The 12,203-nt window shown below is 41.0% G+C and overlaps 2 protein-coding genes across 9 annotated transcripts in view; one reads left to right on the top strand and one right to left on the bottom strand.

Annotated features, from left to right (window-relative positions):
* The first annotated feature begins 372 nt into the window (after positions 1-372).
* LOC130437011 (insulinoma-associated protein 2) lies at positions 373-3,682 on the top strand. Its single transcript, XM_056768105.1, has one exon. It carries the CDS (start codon positions 1,659-1,661, stop codon positions 3,246-3,248), a length of 1,590 nt encoding a protein of 529 aa, XP_056624083.1. The 5' UTR covers positions 373-1,658; the 3' UTR covers positions 3,249-3,682.
* Positions 3,683-4,083: 401 nt separating this feature from the next.
* Positions 4,084-12,203, bottom strand: part of ralgapa1 (Ral GTPase activating protein catalytic subunit alpha 1) — a 54,445-nt gene continuing 46,325 nt past the window's right edge. For 5 of the 8 annotated variants that reach the window (XM_056768428.1, XM_056768433.1, XM_056768429.1 and 2 more), the window contains 2 exons: positions 9,249-9,373; positions 4,084-5,935 (listed from right to left, as the gene is read on the bottom strand). In XM_056768428.1, the coding sequence (XP_056624406.1) occupies positions 5,790-5,935; positions 9,249-9,373 (271 nt within the window). In that variant the 3' untranslated portion in view covers positions 4,084-5,789. Of the gene's footprint in view, positions 5,936-6,621; positions 8,257-8,364; positions 8,393-9,248; positions 9,374-12,203 lie in introns of those variants that run through there. The other 3 variants (XM_056768430.1, XM_056768436.1, XM_056768432.1) reach the window with 2 other exon arrangements.

Below are 12,203 nucleotides of genomic sequence, written 5' to 3'. Positions count from 1 at the left end.
CATTATGAACTATGAACAAATAAAATGAATGTTTAATTTTGAACATTTTAAATGTCAGGTTTTTAAACCTGAAATATATATAAGTGTATATTCTGAGTGTATAACAGCAGGCCAAACTAAATGCATTCACAATAATTTTTTCTGAATCGCTGTACGCTGTCAATGCATTTCACTTCTTGAAATGTTAAGCTTACCTACCGAGATATAGGCTACTGAAGGACGCAAAAAATGCATGCTGTACATATTACAAATACCCTATTTACATCGTTGAAGCACTAATAAATAGCCAACGAACACTCCAGATGTTCATGAGATATACTTTCTACTAACACCACCAAATTGGACAAGAGTCCTTAGCGGGTTCTCACGCTCATTTGGCGTACAGATGATTGTCCTGGGAAGCAAATGCCAGATGAGCATAATGGGATCCTAAAGGGGTTTGGAGAACCGGCATCCACCCCCTCTACGGAATAAAAGAGATGCGATCTCTTATCTGCGTCTGCAGCTTCACTGGGCGGAGAGGATCGCTTATCTGGCAGGTTATCCACTGCCTGGACTGACCCCAGCACCCTCTCATCATCTCAGCCACTCTCAGATAGCGTAATGATGCTCTCACATGGGAAAAGCAGCAATAGATATATTCCCATGATCCTTGACTAGTTGACACATGTGCTAGACCGCGTGTTTTCTCCCCAATTACAATTTAATTTATTGCATCTTGGCGTTGCTTTGTAAATGCAATGACGTGCATGCGCATTCTATTAAACAATTTTTGTACTTATGATGTAAAGTGCGTTGCATTTATGAGATGTGTTAATAAAACAGTCGCCTAAAGCCAACACTCAGATTAATTTCAGTGCATTGACCTTTCCCATTCTATACCACTGAGAGAACAATGGATACAAATGGTTTTCATTTGTTTAGGGGGGATTGTCTGTGTTGATTTGAATTAGCTTCTGGTATCAATTAAAAACATGTTATCTTAATTAAGGCTTTCCTGTTTAAATAAAAATAATTTACTGACTTCCGAGTGAGGAAAAGAAAACGCAGTGCCAAGATGAAAGAATGGGGACTCTGTATTAAAGTGATTAAATTCGAGCTAAGAGAATGGCATAGAGAAATGATCCAAACGTTAAGAGGAATATTAAATACAAATAAAAGAATGGCAGCCAAAATCCTCATTTGTAAATTGCAGAATTCAGCCTAAAAATAAAATGACATGGTCATCCAGGTGATTTGGTGAATGGGCTCTTTCTTTAAAAAATGATAAGATGAATCTTAATAAAAGAAACAAATGAATTAAGTTTAATGGATGTCCATGGGATTGATCTCAAATTACAGGACAGGAAACTGGTAATACATTGTCCATAATAACAAACGGGCAAGGTTAAAGCGCACATCTATTATAAGTAATAATCTGCCTATTAGAAATGAATGTGTAACCGTATATCCTCATTAAGGTTCGCACCGCCCCGTTATCTGAATGTCAGCGCTGATTGGGCCACAGACAGTCATCTCATGAAAAACCTGAAGGCGACCCAAAGGATAAAACATGCGCCACGCTCATCACCGTGACAGTGTATCTAGTCTCCATCCTCCCTACAGTGATTTGAACTGATTGCCCCCGAGATCAGGATTTGGGTGGATCAGTCGAGAAGATGCCACGGGGATTTTTAGTGAAAAGGACTAAACGCGTCTCAGCATCATCATACAAGGTGCGCGTTGAAGAAAAAGAGCGCAAGGCGGACTTGCCTATCCAAACTTCAGATGGATCCACGCGGGTCCCAGCTAAATACTCCGACGTGGCGGAACCTATCAGAGAAACATGGACAAGCGATATACCATCTAAAAATGAGCAGGCACATCTGGAGGACTCTATAGTTGCTGGAGAGAGCAGTGCGGGCAGCGAAGATTACGCAGAAAGTTACTTCAGTCATCCGGAACAGAGCGCACCATCTCCCAGTCACAGCACGGACTCCCACAGTCCGATAAAGCCCGTCAGCACAGATCTGAAGCAGTCGTTTTTGGACAGGTGTTTCAGTTCACCCGCCACGGCTGAGTCGTTTCCACTGGCCACCCCGGTGTCTTCAATAGAGCGTCTCCTTATGAACCACGCCGACATAAAGTTTGGCTCACCTGTGTCTACTTCAGTGCCCGCCTACCCCTCATTTCACCAGTGCGTAAAGCGCGCGTTCATGGAGTCGGAGCGAAAGAGCAAACCACCCAGCAAAAAGCCCAAAGTTATCAGGAAACTTAACTTTGAAGACGAAGTCACCACGTCACCGGTCCTCGGGCTCAAAATCAAAAAGGAAATTCCTGAAACCAAACTGGCGCCGTCATCCAGTGGAAGAAACAAGCCGTTGGGTGAGTTTATATGCCAGCTTTGTAAGGAAGAATACACTGATCCGTTTTCGTTGGCGCAGCACAAGTGTTCGAGGATCGTGCGCGTCGAGTACCGCTGTCCGGAGTGCGATAAAGTTTTCAGCTGTCCTGCCAACCTCGCCTCGCACCGAAGGTGGCACAAACCTCGCAGCATAAGCGGTGGAGATGCCCAGACAGCCAAGAAGTCTCAACTGGAGGTGCGTAACCACGAGAAGACGTCTGTGGAAGGAAAAGAGAACGCCAGTAAGATCAGCGTCAATAATCAGCACCGGCTTGGCACGGACAGCTCCCAACTCCACCGGTCAGCACCGGACAGCAATATTGCGCACAGGTATTCCCAAGACCCCCCCATGGACCAAAGGTACCCCTCTACTGAGAAGTGCTTTGACCTGCACATCAGCTCCAGCGACAGCTCCAGGTTATTCGAGCACTGCCCAGAAGAGTCCGAAAGGTCCATCACTTCATACCTACCCTCACCCGGGGGGGAAGACGTGTACGAATGTCACTACTGCAGCAAGAAGTTTCGAAGACAAGCCTATCTTAGGAAACACCTGGTTGCGCACGAGACAATCAAATCTTCTTATAATCACTTAGAAAGCGGACAGATCACTTTTCCGTGCCACCTTTGCGGTGCGCATTTCCCTTCGGCTGAGATCAGGGAGAAACATAGACTCTGGCATGCGGTCAGAGACGATTTATTATTGAGACCAGATCTGAGCCCTGGAGAGCAACAGATATACTCATGCAAGCACTGTCCCTCCACGTTCTTTAGTTCTCCAGGTTTGACCAGACACATCAATAAGAGTCACCCTACAGAGAACAGACAGGTGATGCTGCTGCAGATGGCTGTCAGGCCGGGATGCTGACCGCAGTTTAGAAACCTGTAATGCGTTATAATGGCTTGCTTTACGTCTAGTATCTTTACGTCGGAACTTTTTTGACAACATAGAAATCAATTTATGTATAATTCAACAGCATAAATTTCATTCATTTACAAACGTTATATAATCCTAAATATGTTCATGTAGGCGATATTCAAATATGAAATTGTTACTTCTTCATATTTGATTGACCTCTTTGGATATTATTTAAACGGTGTGGTCTCTTTGTTAAGAAGTTATTTTAAAATGTTACCTGCTATATTACCGTTTATTTTGACTCACAAGTTATGTTATTGACATATGATATTATTATAGGGGAAGGGAATTTCTGCTTATTTTGTCTCCTCGTTGAAGTAGCTCTCATGAAAAGCTTGTTGTGTTTCAATTGTCTTAAGCAATTTATTTCTAGATCATGAATTAAAAAACAGTACGTTTCATTGCATTTTATTTGACCAGTTCATCTGCTGTAAAAACATATCATGCAGTTCATCATACACCGTGATTAATAATTATTAGAGGCCTACATAATAATAAACAATAAGTGTCATATTTATATTTTCCTAAGTGGTCCTGACATTTAAACTGTTACGAGAAAAATAAAGAGGTTAATACAAAACTTTGTCTTTGAAATCTGTTTCAAACAAAGTGTTTAATTTGGTATTAGTGTTGAAAACATTATATAATCATCATTTTGAGTATTAAAACGCAGACAAGCTATTGTAATAGCGTTATATGCACTAAAGATATGAAGTCTCTTTTCCTGCAAAATACATAACTGAAGACAGCACATCAGAATGAATTAAACACACAGGACTTGGCATGTTGTAAGAATCATTTTATTCTTAAGTGTGATTGCACATCCACTCTCCTCCTTCAACATCTGATACAAATGTTTAAGATTCCACGGTATGACATTATTGTGGATCTGCGTATGTGCGTGTGTGTTGTGCAGTTGTTAAATCAACACATGCAGTTATTACTGGTACATGCAGCATTTGGTCAGTAGTAACATACATCAAATCTACCTAGGAAAGTTTTTTTCCCCTTGAAATTGCGCACAGATTTCAGTCACTTGTGTGCAGGCCTTTAATATACATGTTATGATCATTTTAATCCAACAGTGTTGCATGATTTTGACCCCTTGTGTATATGAATATCCTATATTTCTAAATAATTTCAAATAAAAAATGAAACATTAAAAAGATTCCATAAAGACTAACCCTTATGAAATGTTTCTGCCAAGAAAATATACAAACGTGATTTGATCTCAAACATGGGATATTTTGTCAAATGCATCTTGCACCCGTCTTTAGCATCACTTAATCCACTTAATCTATTAAACAATGAGAGAGTGATGAAATGAACAAGTGCCGCTTAACAGAGTGTCGGAGAAAGATGCTCTTGTACACTTTCACATCTACATGTTTATAAAAACTTTAAAGGCTGTCCAAGTGTCTTTACAAGCAAAATATCACATGACACAGTGCTCTCTCCCAGCTGCCACTGATCTGCTGAACCTGCACAAAGCGCGTAATTCAGCTCAATTTGGCAACGTCGTCCACACCCTGCAAGACCTGGTAATGTGACGATTCATTCACATGTTTCCTTAAAAATCTCATCCCAGGTGAGATGAAGAGGCATGCATGACGTAAAAGAGGCTTGTTTCTTAGGCCGGTGTGCTAAGAAACGATACTAAAGCAGGACTAAGCCACACAGAAAGACATACAAGCTCTATCTGACTGGATGTGGCTTTAGCTTTAATTACCCTTTTGCTTTTTTGGTTGATTTAAATACTGTTAAATATGTACACAGATCAGATACTGTTCATACACTATACACATACATTAAATATGTATATATTTTATATTTATAGATATATACACAAATAACCGTTACAAATGACAAAGGGGCGGTCCATTATAGCATTAATAATAAAAAATTATAATCAATTGAAAACCGCACTAAATGTGATAGATAAAGAAAAATGGCAAACAAACCAAAAAATGACGTGTTGCAAGTGTGAATGTTATATAAAAACATGTTCCACATCAGGATCTGAACTGAACGTAACAGCCAGAAATGCTTCAGTTTAACTGAACATCCGCTCCACAAACATGTATTTCGAACACACCATCACCAGCGTTGCATATAAAGAAAACCTCAGCGCTCAAGAGTCTTTTGTACAATTATAAAAAGTTGTGACTGATACACTGGCGACCAAAAGGAAATGTTTGAATTTGTTCTCATTTCACTGGCAGTCGTAGTGGGCAACACACTAGACCAGCTATGATAACTGTAGAGGAAGTAATTAACACAAATCGACAAAATAACATTTCTTTTTCCGCACTAAACATCAACAACTGCAAAAACGTGTCTTTGATCCTTCTGGCTCTCAGCTGTGTGGGAGGGTGTGGCTGCAGTTCTCATGAAGGTGTGGTTCATCTCTGACCGTGCAATGGGCGGAGTCCTGAAGTGAGAGCGAATGGCGTGTCGTTGCATTTTGCGCATCTCTTCGGGATGAAAGGGTCAAGTCTTGTTGGCAGAGCCGGAGGAACGGCGCAGCTTCATGGACATCCGGCTCTTGCTAGCACGAGGCGACATTGGTGAGGCTAAATCGTTCCCGTCTACCTGCATTGCCGGACTTTCGCCCGGTTGACTCTCGATGCATGAGCCTGCGAGGAACGGGACAGTAGAAGAAAGATGTGAGAGCCTCCCTCCGCTTGTTTTTAACACATTTCAGCGATTAAAACATAAATGTGACATCTCTTTATTTCAACTTTACACGATTTGTCAAATTAGACGTGGGAATATGAAAAAAACAAGGAGCGAATACAATACAAATATCTATGCCGAGAAGTTTAGAAAAAGGATTTTTAGACTCGTTGTGAATTTCACTCAAACTGGACGGGATTTTTTTTTTCAGCTTTTTGATCGAACGTCCGCAATGGACAGATATGCTGCCATTAAACGGTCGTAACCAATTGTGCATTTCCAGAGCAAAATAAGCGTGAAAAGTCCATCCCTCTGAAGGGAGTGAGAGGTTAATGTACCAGTGCATTGTGGGTGAATTTCACAAAGCGAATCGCTATGCTGGGGCTAATCAACGCTGAGATCTGACACCTCGCTTTACAGATGAGACCAACAGGGGTGCAAGTTACAATATGGCAACACAAACTACACTGTAATGGGGGGAAAAATGAAAGAGAAAGTACTTTGCCGTTTTTCAGTTTCAGCATACCATTCACAGCTAGCGTGAAACACCTTCCTTTTCAAGCCTTTGCCCTTTACCTTGATGAGCCCAATGTTTTCTACTGGAGGTTTGGGAAGGAGCAGAAAAATCACAGCATTTCTCTCTTGGGTGAAAGAATGAGGAATAGAGGACAGGAAAAGAGGGAGTGCAGAGAGAGAGAGGGTAAATGTGAAAAGTGATGGGCACAGATGTGGGATGTAAGAGGATGTAGAGAAAATAATAAACAGAGGAGGAAGAAAAAGAGAAGATCAAAGATAAAGGTGTGAGCAGGCAGAGAGGAATATCAGTAGCAGGTGCACACAAAGTACAAGACAACAAAACCAAGAGCTTAAGAGCTCTCGCACTCACACACACGCGCACGCTTCTCCGCTCAAACTGATACACACAACAAAGGAAAGATGGCACCATTACCACCAAGTAGCAAATAAATTTCCATTAAACGGCTGTGATGCTATTCCCACCAAACAGCAAGAAATTCTTTTATTTTATGTTGAAAATCTAACACTATGACAGATACATTGCAAGGGTCTCATATAATGCTGTCTTTGTTTAAAAAAAACAGAACCAAGAATATACGGGTCGCCAGATCCTCTATTTTTAGACTGCTGCCGCAGGTTGTTTCTTATTCCTTGGGTTAAAAGTGGAATTTTGTTAATGCGCTGTCATTTGTTAAGCTAACATGAAGTTATTTATGAATACAGACTGTGTTTACAAACACTTCTATACAGTGACTTTAAAGTGATCCGAAGAGCGCATCTTCACTTGTATGGACACAAAACCAATGCAATTGAATGGACGCCAGTTTACAACATTCTTCTAAATATTTTCCTTTGTGTTTTGCAGAGTTCATAGAGGTTTGAAATGAAAAGAGGTCGAGTAAATATTAGGGATTGGGTTGTTGTGCTAGTTTTGTCACGCAGATCTGGCAACTCTGATGGTGGCCCAGCTTGATCCTATAGGGGGGGTTTCCCAGACTAAAATAAATGTAAGAGCTGTCCAAAATGTGAACAACTTCCACTGACATGTGTTAAAATACATCACTGCCTTTGAGTTGTCTCAAAAAGCACACAAGTAATGTTTAAGGAAGTAATGTTTGGTAAAGTAAAGTAAATTTAAGGCCAATTCCTGGTTTAACCTAATCCCAGTCTGGGAAACCGCCCCATACAGTTATTTTACAAGGTGGCTAATTTGTATGAATTCATAAGATGTTTAGTGCACAAAAACATATTTATTTACAAAAAACAAAGGCCCATCCCTAAACTTAACCATCGAAAGCTATCAATCGTAATAAGATGTACGAATGAAATTCACACGAATCAGCCACTTTGTTTAAATAATTGTGAACTGCCAAAAGTTGATGTTGGCCAGCTGAAGATTAAACTTTTTTTTACAATATAATATGAACCTGAAATAAGAACACTGAAACAGCGATCTCTTACACTAGTGTTGTAATAATACTGCAGCATAATCCGTATGGTTGCTGTGATACCAGACCTTTTCGGCATTCATATGATCAATTACACACTTCAACAAACACATGTGATATAAACAACAGGGGTGGATGCAAGTGATGCCTTGAGATCATGCCAAACACATATGACACACATGAGAACCATAGAAGAGTGTGAATGTTGATAAGGGGAAAGTTAGGAATCTGGTGCGCTCATGCCATGCAGATTCCGGCAACACAAAATACAGAGAATGGAAAACAGAACGTGGAAAACGAAGGGGACACATTTCAGTCTGAAAAGGAAACAAAGAGCGAAAACAGAAGGAGCTCATAACCTTGTTACAAGCCAAACAAACAGAAAAGAGGCAGCCTCGAGTGTACGGCATCTTCAGGACTCTTACCTTTATCTTACAAGTGATAGATTATGATCTGAAGGGGAAAAATAAGATAAAATAAAAGTAAAATGGAAATGTAAAAGAAAAATGATCATTTGGGTTTTGAAGCCAGAATTAAAGCGTTGGGTTTGAAAAACGACTTCATTTGCATTCATTTTAACTGAAGGAAACCAGCACGCAGCAGATCATTTTTCACTCTTCAATCAAATGGTTTTATAATAAATAAATAAAAAATGGAATAGTGTACAGGCATGCATGTGTTCTCATATGAAAGGGTCAGATAATGACAGATTCACATCCTCAGTATGTGATGTGATCGTCCTCTTAAAGGGATAGCATAACAAAAAAATTCATTTCAAACCTGTATGAGTATCTTTCTTCTGCAGAACACAAAAGACGATATTTTAAAGAACGTTTGTAACCAAACAACACATGCCTCCATTATATAGACACAAAACCACATGAGACATTTCTCAAAATATCTTCTTTTGTGTTATACAGAAAAAAAGAGTCCGAGGTTTCAAGCAACATGAGGGTGAATCAATCATAACAGAACAAATGCTATTTTTGGTTGAACTATCCATTTAAAACTGCCCTTGCATTTGTTTACTCCACAGTGTCTCCCACATTACAAAATGCCCTACAGTGTAAACAAGGAGAGGACAGAATTTGTTGTTTTGTGAAGATTAAGATACGTTTTATTTGCACATGTTTCTGTTAATACAAACCCATTCATGTGTGCCACGGGTTTAAATAATAAACTACACAAATAAAAGAACTTGTATCAACAAAGACATGAAAATCCCAGTGTCAAAGAGTCTCAAACCGGATGAAAGAGGATGGTGTTCAAAATGACAGAAAAACCAAAAGAGAGAGTCAATGATGCCAACCTGCTTCAGATGGCAGATAGTGGAAAGGTGCGGGGCAGAAAACACGGGCGGCGTAGTCCTCAAACGCCGTGGCTTCAGAATGATGCTCGACTATGGTTTCCAAATACCTGGCTCTCTCTTCATAGCTGAGAATGTGAGTTAAGGTCAATCAAGGTTTGGTGCGCACAGCTGTCAAGGGAAAACAATTTAATAAAGAAACTTTTCATAAAAAGGTCAGAAAGACATCAAGGATGTCACGGGTTAAGGAAGCAACAACAACAATTCTCCCACCCATCTGAAAACCGTATTACAAAGCTGTCATTGCTTTATGTATGGTGACATTGGGTATCAATGGACATCTTACTGTCTGTATTATTTGGTTAAGAAAAATGATGGTATTGAGTAAATGGAAGGGATTGGATTATACCGCTGCGTATGGGTTTAAAAACGAAGGGATTCTGTTAATGGGGGCGATTCGATTAAGTAGTCCGGTGGCATATGCTCTTTTGCTGCATTCATAACTCAGTAAGCTAAGAGCACAGGGTTTGGATAACAAGGAGCGAGCTGACGGAGTCACTGCAAGAAAGAGACAAACAGAAAAAGGAGTGAGGTCCTGCTGGGACGTGGTAGGGGGAAGATATTCTGGGCTCCGTTTCTTTGGGTGTTTCTGCGGGTGAAGAGGCCCACGCAGCGAGGAACCGCGAGACTGCCGCGGATCCGCCGTTTGCCTTTTCCTGTCTCCAGCAGACCCGTTTCCTGCCGTCGGTTCCCGCTGTTTGAGAACAAACCCTGGGATGAGCGAGTGAGAGGTTCCCACAGAGGTGAAGAGAAAGCAGACAGCAAAAGTGTGGGTGTGACTCCACGCGTGCCATACTACGACCACAAGCGTTTGCAAGCACAAATGCACCTGCTGCCGCCACACAACCTGTCAACGTCTTGACAGCTGTGTTAACACAGAGCTCAGAATAACAATTGTGAGGTTCAGTCACTGCTGTTACAAATGAATCTGAAGCTTGTGACTGCATGAGTCTGGTCTCATTAGTTAGTGTCTTGTTTGGGGTCTTGGCTTATAGTTTCCAATAAAAGCATTTCATAAATACACTCTGCATTATTTTCAAAAAGGGACACAACCGACCGTTGGGTTGAAAATCAAACTGTGCTTGGTTGTTTCAACTCATTGTTGGGTCAAATATAAACATTTTCAAGGATAACTGAACCCAACGATTGGTTTTGTCTCTTTGACCCACCGCTGGGTTGAAAATTACCGAGCATTTAGAAAATACTTTTATAAGGACTGAATGGCTACTACACATACAGTACAAAATACTGGGTTGTTTCAACTCATGGTTGGGTAAAACAAGGACAGACCCGACCATTGGTTTAAATGAACCTTTTAAATATGCAAATATTTGACCCATCTTTGAGTAAAAACAATCATGCATTGGTTAATTTCAACCCAACAGTTGGGTTTGTCCATATTTTTACCCAATCGGGATTAAACAACCCAGAATTTTTTGTGAAGCGCTTCCCAGATTTCAGAGGGGTTAGGCTCCTCAAAGACCAAAAGCTTCAAGCCCCCCCAATATTGTGTCTCATATTACGTAAAATGATATTTAGGTATACTACACTGTATCAATTTATAAATGGTAGACTACATTAATTATAATATCGTCACGGCCCTTCCGATCCCTCAAGGTGTCCAAATTTCCTAAAATAATGAGAAAAAAAACACTATATAAAAGATGAAATACTACGTTGTCAAAGATGACGAGCACCTAAGATATTTGCCAAAATGCAGTGACGAACTCAACGGGTGACTAATAATAACTTTTTTTTTCATGTGGGCTACCACAAAATTTGCAAACCATATTCTGGTGAGGGCAAGATTTTGCGATCCATAACACTTCATACCATTTACGAATGCAACACACAAAAGCTAAACATTAAAAGACAATCTGTTAACAACATTTTCAGCAAAAATAAATTTGACAACATTTTTGCTTGAATATATTAAAACTTAAGCCTTTGCTACAGTCTCCTGTGGCCCACAGTTTGGGAAGCACTCGTTTAACTGTCAACAGCTTAAAATGCTCCAATAACCTAGTTAGGATCTTGGCATTGAACACTTAAGATGACTGGTTCACGGTCAGAACAAAATGAAAAGTGGACCAGACTTCATGCTGATGGTCAGACGTTTTGCTACGCTAGACTAGGACTCTACTAGCTTAGCTGGTCCAGAACAACCATTGGCTAAAGAGAAACGGTGAGCGAGAGATAGAGGAAGTGATCAGCACCGCTGTGAGTCTTAATAGCTCTCTCCAAGCCCCCGACATGTGGCCACCATCGTGAACCTGAGAGGAGCCTCTCATCCACCCTGTCACCAAGACGACAAATCCCCAACGCTGTTGACTTCAGACGCTCTTTGTATGCCACAAAAAGAGAGGTAAAGAGAAAAACAGTTCTTTCTTTTCCCTTCTCTTTTTTTCTACGCGTCGTGTATTCACCCAAATAGCCCGGGCCCTGCATCCAATGTAATTGAATTTTTGATGCGTGGTGTTTTTTTATGATGGCTTGTTAAAAAGGAGAAAGTCCTTTTAAGAGAGTGCGTACCTGGTTCTTGCGCCCTCTCTAGCATCACACGCTAGAAGAGGTGCGGAGGATAAAAAAGAGCCTTTTGTGCATTACCAGAAACTCATTTTCCCGGCGGATGAAAGGCAGGAGGAGGCGAGGGGGACACTCCTGGCCTCTTCCCCCCCTCCTACAGAGCTTTTCATTGTCACCGCGCTGAACTCCCGGGTTCTGGAAGGAAAGAGAGAAATTGCCACTGAAGAGACAGCAAAAGTGAGCTTGTTAGCACATTAGGAGCGAAGGGCTCGTGGTGGGCTCCAGGAACAGTCCCCGGTGGTGTGTTAATTCGCCACTCTGAACATGCTGCTGCTGATAGCCTCCAAATTGATCACTCCTGCTCGCGCTAGA

This window comes from Triplophysa dalaica, chromosome 15 (genome assembly GCF_015846415.1).
Source record: "Triplophysa dalaica isolate WHDGS20190420 chromosome 15, ASM1584641v1, whole genome shotgun sequence".
Classification (NCBI taxonomy): Eukaryota; Metazoa; Chordata; class Actinopteri; order Cypriniformes; family Nemacheilidae; genus Triplophysa; species Triplophysa dalaica.
Note: the sequence above shows the minus strand (reverse complement) of the source record. Positions and strands in the feature narration are given on the sequence as shown.